Here is a 22,039-nt window from a genome sequence, read left to right on the forward strand (position 1 = left end):
CCAGTCTGCACAGCTGCCCAGGAGGCCAGGACTGGTACTAGCTCTGCTGTACAAGGAAACTGAGGCTCAGAGAAAGGAAAGGAACTGCCAGTGTCCCACAGCCAGGACATGGCCTTGAACCCAGGATAGTCGGACTTAAGCACTGACCTTGGGTCAGACCCACTTGGGCGCCAATGTTTCCTGAGTGACCTGGGGCACTTGCCTTGGCTGTGAAATGGGGATAAATACAATAATATTATCACATAACGAGCACTTACCGAGAGCCAGGCCTGGGCCAAGTGCTCTCACTCCTATTAACTTATCAGTTCATCATCACAGCAAACTCATGATCACCTCCTTTTACAATTGGGAAACACAAAGAAGTTAAGTAACTGGCTCAGATTCACACCCACAAGGGCTGAAATTCAGGCACTCAGGCTCCTAAGCTCGTCCCTCTCTGCTAAGTTGTGGCAGTACCTTCTCAGCTAGTGTTCACTAAGATAAAATGACATTACACATGCAAAGCTATGAAAAGAGAACCTGGCCCACAGGAAGTGCCAAACAAATGTTAATCACTGCTATTATGCAAGCATGCATTCAACAGATGTTTATGGGGTGTATACTCTGTGTCAGGCTGTGTTCTAAAGCTGGACATATATCTGTGATCAAGACAGAAATTCTGTACTAATGGGGCTTCACCATTGCCATCATCATGGCCATCGCCACCATGATCATCTCCATCAACATCATCATCACCATCATGGCCATCACCACCCTGATCACCTTCATGGCCGTCATTTCCATAATCACCACCATCACCGCCACCATGATCATCTTTATCATGATCATCATTACCATGATGATCACCATCATCATCATGACCATGACTGTCAACACTGTGATCATTTTCATCATCACCACCATCATCACTATCATCATCATACTTATCATACTCATCACCATCATCCTCACCACCTTGCCTGGTACCTGTGGTATTCAGGGACAGATCAATCTTGTGATTCCATCTCTCCAGGGTTCCTCTAGTCCCCCAGAAATGTCATCCACATCTTGTTTTTAATTCAATACTTTGGTTTTCCTTTTTCGGTCAGGAGTGTTTTAAGACCCTCAAGTCCCAGACGGGGGTCACACATCTCCCCTCAGAGGCTTCTCTTCCTCCTCTGGGGTGGTGGTGGTTGGTCCAGTTGTGCTGGGGGGCCAGGCCACCTCTGCCAGTCTCTTCACAACTTCACCCAGCTGCCCCAGACCCTGGGCAGCCTCTACCACCTGAGTCAGCCCCAGTCCTAGGGCTTGGCGCTCTTGCTGGTCCTGCTCCAAGGTCTGGGTCAGCCTCTGCAACTGGTCACCCACATTCCTCACAGCTGCCACAAGCTCTACCAGGGCAGGTGGCTCACAAGCCATGACCCTTACAGGTGGCACTGGGGCTATACATGGGCCAAGGGGGCCTGGGCTCTGACCAGGGGTTGGCCCTAGGGTGAGGTGATCAGGAGGAGGCTGATCCAAGGGGTGGGCCATGGAGGACAGATGGAGGTCAGGAGTCAAAGTAGGGTCAGAAGCTGAGTGTGGGGTTTGGGGAGGTGCAGAGGTTAGTTTGGGGCTCTGGCTTCTGGGTGGCTTGAAGTTCTCAGTGGATGGTGTGTCCATGCTTGGGGCTGGAGAAGGCCTGGAGGGGCTGGACTCTGAGGCTTGAGGGGGCTCTTGGTTCAATGTCATTGATGTGGAGGAGTGAGGAACCCCCATCAAGGTCAACCGGGGGTGCTGGCTGGGCTTGATTCTTGGTGCTGAAGTGGGAAAGGGAAGTTCTGTTCCCAAGGAAGTTAGAAGGGACTTGGTAGTACCCATAGGGGTTGAGTTGAGTCATGGTGGGGTAGGTAGTGGAAAGCGAATCATAGAGATAGGTAGTACGAGGGAGGGATTAGAGATAAAAATAAAATATTAATATAAAAGAAAAACAGATGAGATGTCATATTAAGTGATAGGTCATGAATAAACGATGGGAATTGTAACTAGGTGAGTTACTGTAGTAAATGATTGTGTGAGGTACAGTGAGTAAAACTAGGGTGGGCATTATGGGGGAGGAAATCATGGTGGAGGGGAGGGTCATGGTGAAGTGACGGGTGGTGGTGGAGCTCAGGGTGGTAGTGGGGCGAGGGCTTGTGGAGGAATCTGGGAATCCGGAAGGTTCTGGGACTGTGTTGGGGTATGGAGCTGTGTCCCAGCCTGGGGCTGTGTCAGATTCTGGGGTCAGCTCTGATGTAGGAGAAAGGCGGGTCGGAGGTACAGAGGAGTCTGAGGTCAGTTCTTTGGGCAAGGTAGGTGGTGGAGTGGGTGAAAACTCAGGGGTCACTGCTGGAACCACGGTGGTGTCAGGAGTGGACAAAGTAAGGCCAGGGGTTGTCAAGGTGAGGTCAGAAGTCTTCCAGGAGGCCAGATCTGGTCCGGGTGGCGAAGTGTCAGGAGGGTAAAAGGTCACCTCCCTGGAAGCTGCCTCGATGAGCTCTGGCGCCGAGTCGGAGGTCAGCGGCGGACCCGGGGAAGGAGTGGGGGGCGCCGTCCTGGCTGCTGTGGGCCGCAGTACACGGCGCTCGGGCAATGGTTTCCTCCCAGAACCTACACAAGGAAAGATGGACGACGGAGGTCAGTTTGCCCTGCCCACCCCAAGGGCCGCCCTGCCCCAGGGACGGGCTGACCAATAGAAAGACGCCGAGTCTCATCACGTCAAGAGTCACCGGCAGACTTCGTTCCGCCCTCGTGCACCACCTCCTGCTCCTCCGATGTCTCAGGCGCCACCTGGCGGCCTCCTCTGCATGAGGATGCGGGGGATGCGTGGGCTAGGGGTGGTGGGAAATGTGGAAGGGTATGGAATAGGGGAGGGGAATGCAGGATAGTGGGAGGGATATAGGGGGTGTGAAAGCGTGCAGGAGGATGTGGGGAGCAGGCAGGGGACAGGGGGAATAAAGAGGGACAAAGGGGAGGGGTGTGGGAGAAGCCGGAGATGCCAGAGGTGCACAGGAGGAGGGAGGGGTACAGGAGGGTTCGGAAGGGTAATCTCAGTAATCAAGATCAATATTCTTATGCCATGTTTTTAAACAATCAAAATAAGTGCAAAAGATCCAAGATGAACAAAAAGTCAAAATTTCAACCCGACAGGACCAGATAAAGCCGTGATTAGAGGGAGTCTGGTGAGGTAGGTTGGACCCTGTCTTTAGTTGATATTTAGTTCACTGTGGATTATTTTTGCATTTATTTTGATTCTTAAAACTATTGTATTAAGATTTTATTTATCTTGATTTGGACACTCCCTGCAATTTGGGGCCTGGGTACAATGTGAAACTTCAGCTTCTTCCCCGCCCTCCTTCCAGGTCAGAGTGAATTTTAACTTTATTACAGATGAGGGAAATTAGGCCAGGAGGATAAGTAACTTGCCCAAGGTTGTACACACACACACACACACACACACACACCAGGAGGATAAACAACGCCCAAGGTTGTACACACACACACACACACACACACACACACACAGGAGGATAAGTAACTTGCCCAAGGTGTACACACACACACACACACACACACACACACAGTTGGCAAGCTGCCGGGGCAAGATTTGACTCCGGGTCCTTTGCACCCAGAGTTGCAGTTTCTCAGTGATGAGAATGGTGTGTGCTGTTCCAGATGGCAGCCACTGGTCACATGTGGTACTCAGCACTTGAAATGTGGTTAGTTCCACTAAGGAACTGAATGTTTTCTTTTTCACATTTTTGATTCATTTAAATTTAAATCACCACCTGTGTTGGTAGCTCTAGAGAATTCCACTTGTTCCTGTAGGGTCTTTGAGGCACATCCTGTCCCACCACCATCTGTATGCAGGGTTGGAGAAACCCTTGAGTAAGGGATTTGGCCTCCAGCCAGGCATCCTGGATTTAAACCCCAGCTCCTCACTCCCTAGCTAGGTGACCACGGGCAAGTCTTGAATCTCAGTTTCTTCCCCATCTATGAACCACGGAGGATCCACAAACCTTCTTTGTAGAATTATTATGAGAGTTCAGGAGACCGTGTGTGTGCAAAGCACTTAGCACAATGCCTATCATGTAATAAGCAATCTCATGATTATTAATATTGTCATAGTCATTTTCTGTGCCTCAATTTCTCTCATTTATGAAATGGGCATAATTACAGCACCTACATCACAGGGCTCACATGGATGTTACGAGGATTAAAGGAGTAATAAAGTACTTAGAACAGTGCCTAACACATGTCATATGTTCAATAAATATTAACTGTTTTTAGTTATTTCAAGAATGTTGGCTTACTTTGATATTGTTGGGGCTCAATACTGAGATACATACCTAGAGTATTGATTTTTAATTTTTCAGACCCAAGGTGCAGAGAGCTTAGCTAATCACACTCCTCTGTACATTGTAACCAATAGTCTCCTCTTGTTTCTCCTTTCGCTTTTAATTTTTCTCCTCTTTATTGTCAATCTCCATCCCCCTCACCTTCTCCCATAGGTACCTCCATGAATGTACTTGGCATGTCCTTAAACATATGCATCCTTATACAATATGGAATGCACTTATGTAGTTATGTTCATATATAAGCATATGTGTATTTTTGTTTGTCCTTTTAATTTTTGCAAATAACATTCTGCAGGAAACCTCATTCTGTTTCTTTTTCCCTCAATATTTCATTAATACCTATCCATGCTGCTGTGTATACAGCTAGTCATTGCTTTAGCTATTGCATAGAAATGTATCACGTGCACTCATCACATTTCTCTTATCCATTCCCCTACTGCTAGACACTTAGCTTGCTTCCAACTCCCTGATATCACAATATGCCAAACAACATGCTCACATATGTCCCCTTATAAGCCTGTGCAAGAATTTCTCTGGAATAGCAAGATTGCTGGGTCATAATTTATCATTATATTTAATTTCACTAAATACTGCTAGATTGTTTTTTACTGAGTAGCTATATCTAGTGGGGACACCTGTTTCCCCACATCCTCACTCACTTGGTATTATCTCCTTGGTATTATCCTCACTTGGTATTACCTACCTTTCAAATGGTTTTACATGCTTGTCAATGTTTTAATCTGAATTTTCTGATTCCTCATGCATATGAGCATTTCTACATATACTCATTGGCTATTTGGGCTTCCGCTTCTGTGAATAACCTGTTTGTTGCTTTGGCCCATTTTCTTATAGGGTCTCCTACCATTTTCTTAATGATTTGTCAGAGTGAGCTGCATAGTATAGGCTCGGGTTTCTTAACCTCAGCACTGCTGACATTTGGGGCTGGATGATTTGTTGTGGGGGCTGTCCTGTGCACTGGAAGTTGTGTAACAACATCTCTGGCCTCTACCCACGAGGTGCCAGCAGCCTCCCTGCTCCCACTCATGACAATCCAAACCATCTTCAGAGATTTCCCATTGCCCCTAGTTGAGGATCACTGGTGTAGATAACAACCCCTTATTTTAGAGTATATTTCTCTTAGGTCTACCTGGGGGTAAGAGTTGGGTCACTATTAGGGAATTTGGAGTCCATCTCTCTACCCCACCACATAAACATCTTAGTCCCCTTGCCTCGGCTGCGTGCCTCACCTGTGTCTCCATGGACCCCTGGAGCTGGAGAGGGATGGCCTGGGCTCCTGGTGGTGCTTGCGGTAAGAGTAGATCCAGGTATGCCTGCAGCAGGGGTTCCCTTGGCTGGGGCCCCTCCTGAAGGCGTGTCCCATGTCCGCAAAGGCTCATAACCATCATCACCTTAAGCAAAACGGAGAGAACTGAGTGTCACTTTTCTTCATTTTGACCCTCTGCTCCTCTGGGCCTTAGATCAGGCCTCATTCTGTCCAACTGGCCCATGACCCCACTCTCCTTCCTGACCTTGCAGCCACCTTGGCAATTCAGTTGGAATGTTCTTGGCTACCAACAAAAGAAACTGAGACTAAACTAGCTTATAAATAAGGACCTTTATTATTTCAATTTCCTGAGGTTCCTGATCCTGCTCAGTCTTTGTTTTCTTTTTTCCCCAGGGGGAAAAACACCCTGTAATATCTTTATTACTGAACTACCTGGAACACTTCTATAATATTATTTTTCCTATGTTTTTGGATAAATATACTTGGATAATCTCTACATGACAATTTTATATAGGGACAATAGAAAGATAGCTCAGTCCTCTAGCTTGATCAAAAAAAAAGTATTAACGTATTAACAATAGCTTTGTTGAGATACAATTCACATGCCTTATGATTTACCTACTTAAAGTACACAATTTGGTGGTTTTTCTTATATTCATGAGGCTGTGCAACCATACAGTCTATGTTGCTCATTTTCCTTCACCAACTGCCTCCTCCCCACCTCTCCAGGAACAGCTCTTACCATGCCTCCTTCTGGCCAATGTTCTGCTCATGTTGGACTCCTCACTCCAAGGTACTCCCATCAAGCCCTTCCATCCCCCTGAGCCTTTGTCCGTGCTGTTACCCTGCCTGAAATTCCCTTCTCCTCATTTTTCTATCCAAGTGGGAGACATTTTCCCACTCTGCACACAAAACCAGGCAGAAGAATGGTGTCTGACACACCAGTGTGTTTGTCACGGTCACTTTGGAGCTCTGTGGCTAGCCATCCCAACCTCAGCAATTCCTTGCTCTGTCACCTGTTAATATATGACATGCTAATAGTAAGGGTCAGTTTTCACCCAGATGCATGGTGCTGTGGACACCTCAGTCAGGCCTTCACATTATTAACGTCCTTAGTGAAATACCTTTCCCATGCCTGTTAAATGCCATAGAGGACAATGTGAAATGTGACCCAATGGCCATACTCACTAGGAATTTTAAAAATCATTAGAGGTACTACTAATTAAAAAATGAAAAACAAAAAAGAGTTTAGAGGAGAACCCATTAGGGATGAATCACTAGAGTTTCTTTACACGATGCTGGGTTTTGGGAGGAGTCCATTGACAACACAAATTGAAGCCGTGTTCCTGTTAAAATGTCAGCCCAGCAATCGCAGGCATATTCCTTGTGTCTGCATGTGCTTGAGACGTGCTATAAAGCATGGCCACCTGCTTATGGGCCATTGTTTGTGATTTTTTTTTCACTAAAATACACATTAAAAAAAAAAAGAGCAGTGTGTAGTTACAGCCTTTGTGAGGCCAAACCTTTGTTGGGGGAGCTGCTGCCCAAAATTTAGCTTATTCCCATCCTTTCCCTTTGTTGGGGGAGCTGCTGCCCAAAATTTAGCTTATTCCCAAGGTGTCTTTGCACTTTAACTACATACGTAAGGCTCCCTGGTGCCTTATTGATCATTCATGCTGTAGTTTCCTAAACCAGTTTAAGACTGTGCACTTAGGCACACATACTGCACACATCCTCTCACAGCTTGCTGTTTGGCTGTGTCCCTTCCTAGCTGGGTGAGCATGTCACTTCACTTCTCCATGACAGTTTCCTCACCTGTAAAATAGGGACCATGATGACCTCTACCCCATGGAGTTGCAGGGTCTGGCATGTGATAAGCTGTTCTTTGAATTAAATACATAGAAATCTAGTTCTTTTTAACCTCCACATACTATTCCATCGTCGGTACAAGCACTAATTTATCTACGTTCATTGATGGGCAGCTAGGCTGTGTGGCCGATGTTTTGCTGCTACAAACATGCACCCATATCCTTGAGCTCATGTGTAAGAATTTCTCAACAGCCAATTGTGGAATTACTGTGAAAGGTAGATGCACCTCCCTAGATGTTGTCAAAATGCCCTTCTAAGTGGGTGCAGACTCCCTTGCCTGCCTTTATCCCATATCTTTGGTGAGGTTAGACATTATAATTTGGCAGCCTCATGGGGGGAGTGTGGGTGGAGAAGCCATAGTGTCACTACAGATGATCAAACTGAAGCCCAGATGGGGCAAGGTGCTTTCCCAAGGTCACACAGCTAAGGAGCAGCATGGGGCTTCAGACTTGGGCGAGTCCACCTGGTTCTACATGGGGATCTCTTTCCCGGTGGGTGCTGACCCCTCAAGTCTCACCCTACTCCTTCCTGGTGAGCTTTCCCTCCCCCTTAATGTGGTCATGCTCTGCTCTATGTCCCTTGGGTTCTTCAGAGCTAAGTCCATCACATACTCCTTTTCGGTCTCCATGGCTGGAGCAGTTAAGGGTGTCCTTTGTTGTTCTGACTTCACTGTACCTCAATTTCCTTATCTGTAAAATGGGGGTAAGGACAGTACTTGTCTCTGTGGGGAGGAAGTGAGTTAAACCATGTTATGCACTTAGATGTGCCTGGCACATGGAGAGGATTCAAGGAACGCTAGCTATTATTAAGGCTATTATCGCCCAACCTCTAAATGGAATCTTGCATTTAATTGGACACCACCACCCCCGCCCCGCCACATGACCTCATGCAACCATAACAGACAGCGATATCCCAAACCCATGAGTCACCCCACCTTCCCCACTGGGTATGGGAATGACATTAGACACAGATATCTATCTGCCTGACTTTGTCCATTGCCACAGCTTCAGATTCCATCCTATCGATCTACATCTGCAGCCCAGGCGCCCCTCAGCTCCAGGATTGCACATCTAATGTCTCCATCTGGGTGTGTCATGTGCATCACCAAAGGAGTTGTTAATATTCCCACCCTTGTGTCTGTCAGTTAATATTCCCACCCTTGTGCCTCCACAGTGTTCCCTAATCCGGTAAAAGGCAGTTCCCCATCCCCAAACTCCCATCACTCACCTCTCACCCAACCCCATCTCTCGCTCTCAGAATATAGCTTGAACGCATGCACTTCTCTGTCTCAAATGCCACCCTGGTCGATGCCACTGTCACCTCTCCAAGGACCTCCTGGTCTCCATGCACACATCCCTCATGCATCATCCTGAGTCACTGCTTTGAAAATACATGTGATCCTATCCTTCCTAACTTAAAATGCTCTTCCAAGGCTTGTCACTGGACATAGAATGAAATCAACTGTGGCCCCACCTTCTATTACTGCCCCATGCCTGGCTCACACCACTCCAGCCACACTGGTGTTTTGGACGGTCTCCTAAGGTCCCACCTCAGGACCTTTGCATGTGCTGTTCCCTCTGCCCGGAATGCCCCTCTAAATCCCTCCAGTCTCCCCATCCCAGTAGACATCTTAACAATGGGCCACAGGTCTCATGTCCTGCCATCACCCCTATCAAACATTCCACTTCGGCCCCACTGACCTCATGCTATTCCTTGAACCAGCTAAGCACACTCCCACCTGAGCGCTTTGCACACACTGTGCCCTCTGTATGAAACACTCTCCCACGAGATATTTGGATGGCTTTCTCTCTCTCCTCCTTGAGGTCATCACTTTCTTAGTGAGTCATCTCTTGACTGTCTTATTTTAAATTGCAACTCAGCTTCCCTTTCCCCTCCTTTGCTCTGCTCACTGTGGCTATGTTCCCAGGGGTGAGTACTCATGCCTGCCACATGGCAGACACCTGACATATGAATCATTGTCTGCATCTCCCAAATCCATCATGTGGAAGCCTCAAGAAATGTTGCTTCAAAGAACTAGAAAGTGAAAAGCCAAACTTCATAAGCCTCCTGCTTCATCTCCTATACGCTCTCTAGAATTACACTGCAGTCTCTCACTCATTTATTCATTCATTCGACAAATATGTTAAATCTCTGCTGAGTCTCTACAACACAGATCTTGTGGTAGACAGAATAATGCTCCCAAAGATGTCCATGCCCTAATCCCAGAACCTGTGAATATGTTACCTTAAGCGGCAAAAGAGACTTTGTAGGTTGGATTAAGGGCGCAGACCTTGAGATGAAGAGATTACCCTGTATTAAACCAAGCAGGCCCAATCTAATCACACACATCCTTAAAATTAGAGAACTTTTCCCAACTTCAGTGACAGAAAAAGATGTGAAAACAGAAGGGTCAGAGATACACAACGCTGCTGGCTTTGAAGGTGGAAGAAGGGACTATGGGCCGAGGAATGCGGGTGGAACTCTAGGAGCTGGAGACGGCAAGGGAAGCAATTCTCCCCTAGAGCCTCCAGGAAGAGGCCCTGACGTCACCCCGATTTTAGCCCTGTGAGACCCCTATCAGACCTCTGATCTACAGAACTTCAAAATAATAAGTCTGTGTTGATTTAAGCCACTAAATCAACCACAGAAACTGATACAGCTAAACATATGATATGCCTAACAGTATAGCAGAGATGACAACATTCTACACTGACAATGCAATTTTCTCAGCTTCAGCTTTTACATCTCTGAGAATCTCCTCCCTCCTGGTGTCCACTAGTGGAATTCATACCATCTCTGTGAGGTTTTTCCTGATTGCTCAACTAGAAATAATCCCTCCCTCACTGTAATCCTGCAGCTGTTGTTCATTTACAGTAAATAATTCTAATAGTCCATGTTTTGCGGTTTTAGACAATTTCACACACATTTTGCTCACTGGCTTGGGACCTGAGGTCACCCAGCTAGTTCTAATCCCAGTGGAGCCACCATTGGACTCCAGGGAGTTGGACTCCAGAACTCACGACTGCGATTAGTTCAGTAATTCAGTGATCTTTCCCAATCCAATGAGCAAAATGTGTGTGAAATTGTTTAAAATGGATCTCAAGTGTGGCTCCTGGGTTCAAATTTAACTTTTCTGAGCCTCATTTTTTCCCCACCTGAAACATGGGCATAACAGAACCTACACCTCACCCAGTTGCTGGACTCCTGCGTGCCTAGCACGGAGTAAGCCAGCTCTCCTTTACTCTTGCCAGGAACCCTGGAGCTGTATTTTTCAGAAGAAGAAACTGAGGCTCTAAGAGGCAGAGTCGTTTTCTTCAAGGTCGCCTTGCGAGCCAGGAGAGGAATTAATGTATGTCCTTTCCCTCGCTCACCACGCAGCACCAAGTCTTCCCATCACTAAGGTTCTATATGTGATAGTCCTGCTATCTCCCCTGAGGTCTGCTCGGGTACCATCTTCTCCCCCAGAGGAAGAAACAGGTCTCCTTCCCGGCCGTCCCACAGCCATCCTGTGGGACCGTGGAGCATTTCACTGAGTTTTAGAGCCCCAGGTCGAGGGGGCGGGGGGGGGGGGCAGTCAGCCAGTCAGGAGGCGCAGTGCGCCAGTGATGTCACTGGCGCGAGGCGAATTAACGCTTACTCCTCCTGCCCAGGCCCGGTGCGTGCCTGCGTGCTGAGATTGCTAAAAAGGTGGGAAAGGGCACGAGGAGCAGGGGCGAAGTCTCTGAGGAGAAGGCGGGCAGGGCCAGGACTTTTGGGGGCACGAGGGAATGAACACACAGAGACATAGAAGGAGAGGTTGCCAGGGCCGCAGGTGGTGCGACAGGCGAGATGGGGCGGAAATGGCGACACCTGGGGAGCCTTAAGGAAACTAGGAAGAAGCCAAGTGAGGAACAGAGCATGAGAGCGAGGGTGCGACAGGGACAAAACGGAATAGAGGCTCGGAGAAGGTCGGAGGGAGGGTGGAGCGGGAACAGAGGGGGCGAGGTGGCGAGGAAGAGGGAGAGAAAAACGGGCATGGAAAGTTGTGGGGGGGGTGGCTGATGAGTAAATAAAATGGGAAGATGGCGAGAAAAGCAGCAACAGAGAAAGTCCACGATGGCGATGACAGCAGATAGTGGCTAAGAGACGAGAAAAAGACAGAGGAAAAGAGACACTGGCGATGAAAATAGAGATCTAGATGTAGAGCAAAGGAGAGAAGGGTGAGCAGTGGGATGTGTAAAAGGGAAGCGGACATGGACCCAGAGCCTGGGCGGCAATGCTGAGCTGAACTGAGATCACGCACGGGCACGCAAGCATGGGAAGGGAAGACAGCGCAGAGAAACACGAGCGATGGGAGAGAGGCTGTGCGGCTGGAGGCTAGGCCTGCAGGCCAGAGGGAGGGCATCAGGCTGGGGACAGGAGGGACACAGAACCCCCCCATCCAGGGGTCCCCACCTCTGAGCCATAGCCCTACCCAGACCTGAGTGTGAGCTGCGAGAAGAGGGTCTAGGGAGCTGGGGTGGGGATGGTGACTTGATGATGGGGTGGACCCTGGCGGTGGGGTCCAGCTCTGAATTGAGGGGCGTGCACTTGGTTAGCAGGAGGACGTGGGCTCAGCCAGGGCTGATTCTCAGACACACGGAGTCTCCTCGTCTCTGTTCTGGAGGAGCATGTTACGGTCAAGCCGGAGGAGGGAACGTTTTTAGGGGCCATGGAGCCAAGGAAACATGTCCCAGGTTTCTCAGACCTAAACCTGTTCATTTAGGAGAGTCTTTCTAGAAGCCCTGCAGGGGGTGCATAGAGGCCCCGCTCTACCAGTCCATGTCCTCACCTGGGCCCAAGAGGTGCCTTGTTGCTGGGGAGGGGGTCCAGGAACTCCGGGTGCTGCCCCAGGAGACAGTGTGTCCTGGTGCTCCTCCAGCAGTGGTCCCCTGGGCCAGGTCCTCTTCAGAGGTGGGGTCCCAGGTCCAAGGGGGATAGTCCTCCTCGTCTGTGTGGCCTTGGGAGAAATTGGGAGAGTTGAGCCCCGTCCCATCTCAGAGGCCCCTGCTGCTCCAAACTCCCAGAATCTCCTGGAGCAACTCTGGGTCCTCCAACCCCACTGCACCCCGACTCCATGCTCCTGGCCAACCCCTGCCATCTGTAGTACCAGTGCAAGTCAGCCCCACGTCCTCTTCATGGTCACAATTGTGTTGTCCCCATGCCCCAGCAGGGCAGTCGCTCAGAGAGGCCTCAGTCCCCTTGCAGCCCATGTCATCCAGCCAGATGGGCCCGGTCCCTGGGCCATAATGGGTTTTGCCCACACGGGGTCGGACCTGTCCACAGCCCAGCTCCCAGCAGGCCACAGTACCATCCCGCAGGTCCCAGTTGTCATCGCACACTGTGCCCCAGCGTCCAGCATGCCACACCTCCAACCGGCCGGCACACTGGTTGGGCCCATCAGCCAGACGAACCTGGAATAGGCCTGTGTGGAAGGCCCCAGGTTAGGAGAGGTCACCTCCGGTCAGCCTCACCCCTTCAAATGCCCTCCACTCACCTGACCCCCCCACAGTGCTTCTGGCAGGGGAGGAGGCTAGATCTTTGGATGACTCTGGAGAACCTTCTGCTGGGATGTCAGCTGATGGCTCCACAGAGGCTAGAGGGATTCGCTTTATGGTGGCCTCAGAGGTCATCTCTTGGGGGCCTTGAGTGACGGGCGTTGCCACAGTCTTAAAGGTCCACACCTGGGGAGTCCGGGGGCTCAGCATTGTGGCGGTGTTTGAAGTCGGCCTGTGGGGGCCCTCAGTGGTCAGGGCTGTGGTTCGCAAGGTCAGTTCTGGAGGACCCTGGGTGCCCAGGCCCCTGGAGTGTTTAGTGGTTGGCGTCACAGGTGGCTGAGTAGTCGGCCTCTTTGCATGCTTGGTTGCCCACTTCTTGGTGCTCTTGGGCATTTTCCCCGGGGCTTTAGTGGTTTTCCCAGGAACACTGGTGGTCAGCCTTGCAGAGGGCTTGGTGGCCAGCTCCCCGGGGAGCCACGTATCTGAGTCTCTGCCTAGGCCATGGATCCAGCTCCAGCTAAAGGGGTCTGATATGGAGTCCAGGCCAGGGGTCCCTGGAAGGTGGAGGGGAGGACAGGGAAGGTGGCAGACCCTGTAATGCCAAGGTTATCCGTCCAAGCCCATCTGTTCATCTCCCCCTCTGCAGTCATTTGCTGAGCTCTCATTCATTCATTCATTCATGTAACAAATATTTAATGAGCATTCCTGTGAGCCGGACACTGTGCCTGACCCTGGGCATACTGTGGCCAGACAAAACTGATACTGTCCCCTGCCTCCTTGGAACTCACAATCATGGTATGACTGACTCTTTTTGCCTCTCCCACTCGACCTGCACTGTCCACCTCCTCAGACGCAGCCTCGATCCCTGTACTTTCTGGGCTCTCCCTTCCTGCCTGTCCAGCTCTCATTGACCACCATGGGTCTGACAGGTCACTCCCCAGCTTAAAACCCTCTGCGGCTCCCATAGCCCTCAGGAGGAGAGGGAAAGGGCCTCAGCTCCAGGCAAAATGGATGACTCCATCTTTGAAGCCTCCACTGCTCACCCCACATCTTTCTGATTTGCACCTGAGTGTAGTAAAGGGTTAACTTCACCCAAAGAAAGGTTTGGCCTTTGCCCCTGCCTCCTAGGGGTGACCTGAAGCCCTTGGAATGTCCTGCCTAATAAAAGTGTCTGTCAGTTGTGATCTAGCTCCTATAAAAATTCTGACACCAAGGCTGATGTCAGAATTCTAACGTGTCACATGGGTTTTAGTGACTTGTTGGTGCATCTCTTTCCTGCCATGAGCTGTGAACTGCTCAAAGGCCAGGCCATGCTCACTGTATTCTGAGGACCCACCAGGAGCTCAGTGTCTGGCACTTGACAAATGTTGGCAAACAATCGATAAACACAATGCCTGAGTCTATTGCAGCAGGCTGTCCCTCTGGTTTCTCTCCATGTCCTGGTGCCCCTATAGCCACTTTGTCTCATCTTGGAGGGGACAAAGCTCCCCTCTGTGAGAGAAACTTCCCTGATTCTTGAGGGATGAGGAGGAAGAATCCTAGCTCTGACACTTAGTTACTGTGTGACCTTGGGCAAGTTACTTAATTTTTCTATGCCTCAGCATCTTCATCTGTAAAATGAATGTAACACCCACCAACCTAGACTTATTGTGAGGTGTGAATGTAGTCACAAGTGTGAAAACACCTAGCCAGGGCAGGGGCACAGGAGGTAGATACTCAGTCAACCTTCGTGCCCATGTTAGTTCCCATTCCCTCCTCCAGGAAGCCCTCCTGGAGCCAAAGGACAGCTAAGGCTCCTTACCAGTGCAGGTGACACCAACATCCTCATTGTGAGCGCAGTTGTGCTTCCCCCAGGGAGCAGCAGGGCAATCAGAGAGTGAAGCCTCTGTCCCCACACACCTCACGTCGTCCAGCCAGATGGGGCCAGCGCCCCACCCGAAGCGGCCCACAGTGGGGTCTGGCTGCTGAGCTCCCCCGCAGCCCAGCTCCCGGCAGACCACAGCTGAGTCCCGCAGGTCCCAGCTGTCATCACACACCGTCCCCCAGCGCCCGGCGTGCCACACCTCCAACCGGCCTGAGCACCTGCTGGGCCCAGCCATCAGACGCAGTTGGGGGGACCCTGGGGTAGAAGAGACTCGAAGAATTAGAGTTGGAGACGCCATCCACTCAGTCCTCTTCCGCTGCCCCTCCATCCATCTTTCTTCCCAGCAGCAGACATTTACTGAGCTGTGCTATGCCATTGTCTGCAGTAGGCACAAGGATAAAGCACCCAGCACAGTCCAAAGGTTCATTGAAAAGCTAAACATAGAATTACCAAGTGATCCAGAAATTCCACTCTAGAGACCTACCCAAAATAGGGTGAAAATGGCTATTCTAATAGACACTGGCACACAAAGGTTCACAGCACCACTATCCACAAAGCTAGGGGTGGAAACAGCCTCAAACCCCATCGATGGATGAAAGCGTAAATAAATGCAGTCCAGCCACACAGTGGAATATTATTCAGCCGTAAGAAAGGCAGGAAATTCGGACCCCTTCTATAGTATAGATGAACCTTGAGGACATTATGATCAGTCAAGTAAGCCAGTCACGAAAAGAACAGGTTCTGTATGATTTCACTTATATAAGGACCCTAGAGTCGTCAGATTCATAGAAACAGAAAGCAGGACGGTGGGTGCCCGGGTGGGCAAAAGGGGTTGAGGAGTTAGTATTTAATGGGTCTGGGGTTTCTGGAGATGGTGGTGGTGACAGCTGTACAACGTTCTGAATGCATTTAATACCACCGAACTCTACCTTTAAAAATGGTTAAAATGTTCAATTTTGTGTTATGTATATTTTACCACAATAAAAAAAGAACAAAGGCTGTAGGCTCTGGGTCCTGGCTTTCTCACGTCTCAGTTGTGGACTCATTTGTGACACAGAGAATAGAATGTCCACCCAGCATAAGTGGTGGACCACTACCCTCTGCAGACTCACAGAACGCCTGCAGCAGCACTGGCCACACATCAGCCAGTGTGGATGCTGTGGTTACTGTTATTCAAAAACAAGAGAAAGAGATGGCCAGTACTAGTGAACAAGCTCCCTCCCTCTTTTCCCAGTCCTTTCTAGAAACGGCTGTGTCAATCGTGCCTTTTTATTTTCTGTATTTCTGAGGCTGTGACATCTCAGTGACTCGTGGACATGGGAGGGACTGCCAGTCCTCAGGTAGCTGATTCCTAGAGATAGGAAACTTCTGGAGCAAGCCGTTTGTTCCTATGCAAACCAGCCCACTCAAAGTCTATATCCCACCACCTCCTCTAGGAGGCTCGTACCCTCCAGGCCACTGTTCCCAGGGCATGTATCACACAACCATACACCAGGGCCTGTTTCTCCCATGGGAACCAGTCAAGGCTCTTGCCCATGGTTCCCCCACTTGATGTGCCCCATGTGGCCTTGCATGCAGTGGGAACAGAGAGACCACTCCCCTTCCTCCTGACCTGCTGGCCTCACCATCCCTGAACAACCATAAAACCTACATTTCAAAACAGCAGCCACAGTTGATCTTCCCAGCCTTTGTGAGAAGGAGGCAGCCTACAAAAAGCACCATGCATTTCCAAATGACAACCACAAAGTGCTGCAGCAAGCATGGCCCTCTGAGCACCACCTTGGGCGCCTGGCCCCCACCATTCTCTTTGCCCCTGTGAGACGGTCTCTGAGCTGGAGGAAGGGCACCGGAGCTGGCTGGGGGAGCAAATAGAAGCTAAGACCCCATTTCCTTAGGAAGGTGAACAGACTCACCCGCTTCCGGCCCAGGCTCCCAAGGGGCAGCTGAGGAGGAGGGTGGAGGCAAAATGCCTGGGATCTGAGTGGCCTGGCCTGCCGTGGGGGCCAGGGGCCTGGATGCTGCCTCCCTGGGCATTGAGCTGTTGCTGCCCAGTGTGGTTGCCATGGGTGGCACGTGCGCAAGAGGCATGCCTGGGACAGGGGCAAGGGAAGAGGCGGTCATCACCATCACATCCTATCAGCGGCTCCCACACTCCACCCAGGACAGCTGACTAGGGGTTTCACAGGTAAGCTGGGGCACATGGGCGGTCTGTACGGAGGGAGTGAGGGGCATGGGGTACACAAGTGAACCACAAGCCCCCTAACTTCTGGCCCCTGCATGCGAGGCTCCACCACACCCACCTCCCCAGCCTCTTCCTGAGCCCCTCACCATCACACACAGCCCCTGCGTCTTCCCGGTGGTGACAGTCATGCTGGCTCCAAGGTCGAGATGGGCAGAACCGAAGGGCAGTCTCATTTCCCCGACACCGAAGATCGTCCAGGAAGATGGGTCCGGTGCCCTCCCCAAAGAAGGCGCCTCCAGGGGCGGCCAGCGCAGCCCCGCAGCCCAGCTCCCGGCAGGCCACACTGGCATCACGCAGGTCCCAGGCATCGTCACATACTGACCCCCAGCGCCCACTGTGCCACACTTCCAGGCGACCTGCACACCCATGAGGGCCATCAGCCAGACGCAGCCGGGGGGCTGGACCTGGATTCAGGGAGAGGGAAGAGAACAGAGAAAAGGAGACCATGATGGGTGAGCATATGTGGGCTCCACCCGGGGTCATATTTCCCACTAAGATGATGGTGGGGAGAGGATATTTCATCTTCAGTTCACAAATGAGGAGAAGGCTCCAAGACAGGCTGTCACTCGCCAAGAGTCTAACTCTGGTCTCTCCACCCTCATGGTCTGGCTTCCCAGGGTAACTGAGAGAGCTCTGCCCCTGACCACCCCCCATCTTCTTCCCCAGCCTGGCTCCCCACTTCCGGTATCTGTCCTTATTTGTGGGGCCATCCTGGGCACTGTCCAGGACATTTGTCTAGAAGCATCCCTGGGCTCCACCACCCAGAGTCGAAGAGCACCCACAGCTGCCGACAACCAACAATGTCTCCAGACTTGGCCCATGGCTCTGGAGAGTGGAGGGTTTAAAAGTGTCCTCCCCTCCCCCATACTGAGACCTACTAGTCTAGATAGTAACCTCCTGTTGGTTTTAGGGTTCATTTCTGCTGAGTCTTTCTGGGGTAGGACCTGAGATGACACTGGGAGAGTGTGGAGTCCATTACCCTAGCTGTGAACATGGTGGGGGGAGCTGGAATCACCCTAATCAGTGCTCTGGACAAAAAAAGCAGTCCAGAAAGAGGCCAGAAATGCCTGCACTTAGGTCTTCTCATAAAGGACAGGGGCTCCCCTCCAGGGTCACTCTGAGAATTCAAGGGGTTGAGGCACTGAGCTCCCCCAGACACCTTAGTGGGGTTCACTTTTCCCCAACAACATAACCCTCTCCGAGGCCTCGACTTACCACCCATGAACTGAGTCCCCCTTGTGGCCCCACATGCTCTCCACCCTGTGGCACATGGAGGGATCCCTTCACTGCTCAGCCCCCTCTCTGTGCCCCATCTGTCATGCTGGACTCCATTCCCACCACACAGTACATTTCAGATGCCCAGGGAGATGCCCCAGACCCCGGGCAGACCCAGGCTCAGGGCAGGGTACGCACCTGTGCAGACCAGCCCTGCGTCCTCGCTGTGGTCACAGTTGCTCCGACCCCAAGGGCTTCGGGGACAGTCTCTCAGGGCCTGCTCTCCACCTCCGCACCCCACGTCATCCATCCACACGGGCCCCAAGCCTGGGCCAAATCTGGCCCCTCCAGGGGCAGCCAGTGCCCCCCCACAGCCCAGTTCCCGGCAGGCCACCGCAGCATCACGCAGGTCCCATCCGTCATCACACACGGTCCCCCAGCGCCCACTGTGCCACACCTCCAGCCGGCCCGCACACCCATGGGGGCCCAAGACCAGGCGCAGCCGCTCTGGGGGGACAGACAGGGGCTTCGTGTGAGGCAGCTGTGATAAGCAAACCCTTGTCTTCCATCTGGAGAAACTGAGGCCCAGAGAAGGCATTGCCCTGAGACCCGCCTGCCAGTCTGGCCATTTAAGGAAGAGCAAGGATGTGAATGGGGCAAGTGCCTGGGCACCAGGAGTAGACACACCTGGGTCCCTGACCGGGCGGGTTGGGGGAACAGGCCTGACATGAAATCCCAAGGCACGGGGTATGTTCCGGACCCCCACCATGGCCACAGGCTAAAAGAAGGACACTCTAGGGGCCCAGGCCCCGTCCAGATCTGCAGAGGGGAGGCCTACAGGGGACTTACCCTGGTGGGGGGCTCCGGCTGTCAATGCAGGGGCCCTGGTGGACTTGGCCTGCTTGGGTGGCCGGGGGCTCTTCTTCCGCAAACTGCTCTGGGGGGTCCCAGCTGGGCGGGGGACTGGGAGAAAAGACAGTGGCAAAAGAGGGCGGGGCCACACATCCCTCTTCCAGCCTGGTGGTCATGCCAGGACCCTTGGGGTTGGGGAGGAGATGACATCTGTCTGTCCCCTGGGTGATCTGAGTGTGTTAGGCCCTCTCCCCCATGGCTAAAGCAGGAGAGGGTACGGGTGCGTGGGCTCACCGTGCGTCACGGGGGGCTCCTCAGAGCTGGGACTCAGCTCCCCAGACAGCCCCGGCCAGGAGTCCCCATCCAGGAGTGATGGTGAACCGTCCATGTCCCTAGAGTTAACCACGCGCTGACCTGTGGGGAGCAGGGGAGCTCCGGAGAACGAGCCCTGAGAGAGGCTGGGCCAGGCCCCAGGGCAGTGCTAAGTTGGGGTCCTGGAGGGGACCCCTGGCTCTGGCAGAGGTGTTGGGGCCTCTGGACCCACAGTAATTGGGCCAAGGACTTGGGGTCCTCACCTGCACAGACAATGCCTGCGTCCTCCTCGTGGGAACAGACATGGGCCTTCCACCCTCTGTGGGGACATAGGCCCAGCTGCCCCTCGCTGCCCCGGCAGGCCAGCTCACTCAGCCACACTGGCCCTGCACCCTCCCCAAAGAAGGCGCCCCCAGGGGCAGCCAGTGCCCCCCCACAGCCCAGCTGCCGGCAGGCCACCGCGGCGTCACGCAGGTCCCATCCATCATCACACACCGTCCCCCAGCGCCCGCTGTGCCACACCTCCAGCCGGCCTGCGCACCCGTGGGGGCCGTCAGCCAGACGCAGCCTCTCTGGGGGGATGGAAAAAAAGCTGTGACATCTCAGAGGCTCTGGGGCCAGGGGCTATCCTAAAGGGTGCAACTGGATGGCCAGCACCCAGCTGCTGGTGGGGACTCCAACTCCTAGATGCCCAAGAGAGCAGTGGTGAGAGACCCTGGTCCCCACAAGAAGTGGGTGGCTGGCTGCCCAGGTAGTTCTGGGGGGAATGGTGCCTGAGGTCACAGCCAGATTGGGGGTGGCCAGGGAGGGTGAAGCTGGGAAGGGGCTGGGCTTGGAGCTGGGCGAGGCCAGACAGGGCAGTGCTCTGGGCCACTTACCAACAGCCTGGATCCCCATCAGAGCTGCTGGAAGGGAGGTTGGAGGGGTAGGATACGGTGAACGGCAGGCCCCTAGCTTTGAGCACCCCGACACACACACACGCACACACACACACACACACACGCCCGCCTTGCCTGAAATGCTCCACCTCTAGACAGAACCCCACCCCCCACCGGAAATAAAGCAGGACTTGGCAGAGAAGGGCAGGGCCCTGGATGCCACAGGTCAGGGCTGAGGACCACGCCTCAGGTCAAATGGTGGGTGACCCCCCACAGGGTCAGGGATGGTGGAGGGGGGCAGATCCCTGGGGCTCCTCAGAGGGTAGGACTGGGTATGCAGAAGACTGGGTCGCTGGGAGTCAGGCAAGGAGGGCAGATATCCTATGTCCCCAAGCACCAGGACCAGGTCTTGGAAGTCTGAGTCCCTCAAGTGGATGAGCTCAGGGTCCGAGGGTGGGGCCCAAATCCCTGAGTCCCCAAGGAGAACGGGTCACTCACCTAGGAGGCAGGCCAAGACCCTCATGTTTGCAGAGTCTGGAGCAGGGATGGAGCAAGAGGGGACCAGAACAGGAGAATGGAGGAGACCACAGCCACCGGAGGGAGGGAGGGAAGGAGGGGATGGAAGCGCCTACAGAGGCGCTCTGGACCTGGGAGGAGCAGGCAGGAGCTGGACTCTTTGCCAGGACTGAGGCTGCCAGCAGCAGGGAGGGGGGCGAGGGAGGGCTGTGAGGCTGAGGCCTAGGGAGGAGGGTAGCAGGAGGGAAGGAGGGTGTCCAACTGCAAACACCCACACAGAGCCGGGCGTGTAGAGATGCTTAGGCTGCGGAGAAGGGACAGACAGGGGCAAGGCGCCCACGCATCTGCGTCCTCTCTGTCTAGCCAGGGAAGTGTGGTGGGATCAGGGTGGACAGATTGGAGGGTAGATAGGCGTTGCCGGGCATGGGAATCTGGCACGGCTAGGGATCGCCATTCAGCAGCAAGAGGGCCTCCAGCCAGACACCAGGAAGGACTCCCTGAACTGCAAAAGCAGACTGAGAAACCCCTCTCTCATCCCCCAGTGGAGTGGGATCTAAAGCCACCCATCTGAGGGAGAAGTAGCTGAGCTTCTATGCACCCCCGACTCCCCGGAGGGAACCAGGGTAGGGAGATGAGCAGACCAAGGGTCAAGGCCTGGATGGGGAGGTGACTGCACACACACACTCTCACACTCTGCACCAGGCAGCTGGGAGGCGGAAAACTTGGGTAATGGGGAGCGTGAGTCAGAGGGCTGGCAAGGAGCAGGGCTGCTGTGAGCTCACCGCCTCCCCTCCTCGTCTCCCAGGCCAACACCCCCACCAACAATTAATGTCAACTCCCGGAAGGAGGAGCCAGACAGAAGGGGGGGTTCAGAGACGACTGGGAAAGGCATCAGACAGAGAGCTGGACCCAGAGCAGTTCCAGGATTTATTAACAAACGGGTGTAAAAACCAGACGGGACTGGCTGCCCTTCCCGTCTCTCACCTTCTCCCAGGGAAGAGCCACCACTCTGTCTCAACCCCTCCTCGCAGAGCTCTCTCTGAGACCACCCTCCCCTACAGAGGTTCTGCTCATCCCCTCTGGCTCCAAACCCATCCCCTCCAAGCATAGACATCAAACCCCACTCCCTTCATGG

The 22,039-nt window shown here is 52.7% G+C and overlaps 1 protein-coding gene across 1 annotated transcript; it reads right to left on the bottom strand.

Moving 5' to 3' along the window:
- Positions 1-1,034: 1,034 nt before the first annotated feature.
- On the bottom strand, positions 1,035-21,067 carry SSC5D (scavenger receptor cysteine rich family member with 5 domains). Its single transcript, XM_039857159.1, has 15 exons — positions 20,887-21,067; positions 20,389-20,415; positions 19,774-20,082; positions 19,493-19,612; positions 19,196-19,309; positions 18,545-18,853; positions 17,218-17,535; positions 16,803-16,979; positions 14,827-15,144; positions 13,025-13,579; positions 12,638-12,952; positions 12,320-12,487; positions 5,603-5,764; positions 2,042-2,607; positions 1,035-1,854 (listed from the first exon to the last, which is right to left on the bottom strand). The coding sequence occupies exons 1-15, from the start codon at positions 20,909-20,911 to the stop codon at positions 1,123-1,125; spliced, it is 4,215 nt and encodes a 1,404-aa protein (XP_039713093.1). The 5' UTR covers positions 20,912-21,067; the 3' UTR covers positions 1,035-1,122.
- Between the last annotated feature and the right edge of the window lie 972 nt (positions 21,068-22,039).

Source organism: Pteropus medius, unplaced genomic scaffold (genome assembly GCF_902729225.1).
Source record: "Pteropus medius unplaced genomic scaffold, Ma_sr-lr_union100, whole genome shotgun sequence".
NCBI lineage: Eukaryota > Metazoa > Chordata > Mammalia > Chiroptera > Pteropodidae > Pteropus > Pteropus medius.

Coding starts and splice junctions, on each gene's coding strand:
- SSC5D (XM_039857159.1), bottom strand. CDS start 20,911: ATGAGGGTCTTGGCCTGCCTCCTAG. Junction 19,613..19,773: donor CGCAGGCATTGTCTGTGCAG/GTGAGGACCCCA, acceptor TGCTCCCCACAG/GTCAGCGCGTGGTTAACTCT. Junction 18,854..19,195: donor AGCCGGAGCCCCCCACCAGG/GTAAGTCCCCTG, acceptor CTGTCCCCCCAG/AGCGGCTGCGCCTGGTCTTG.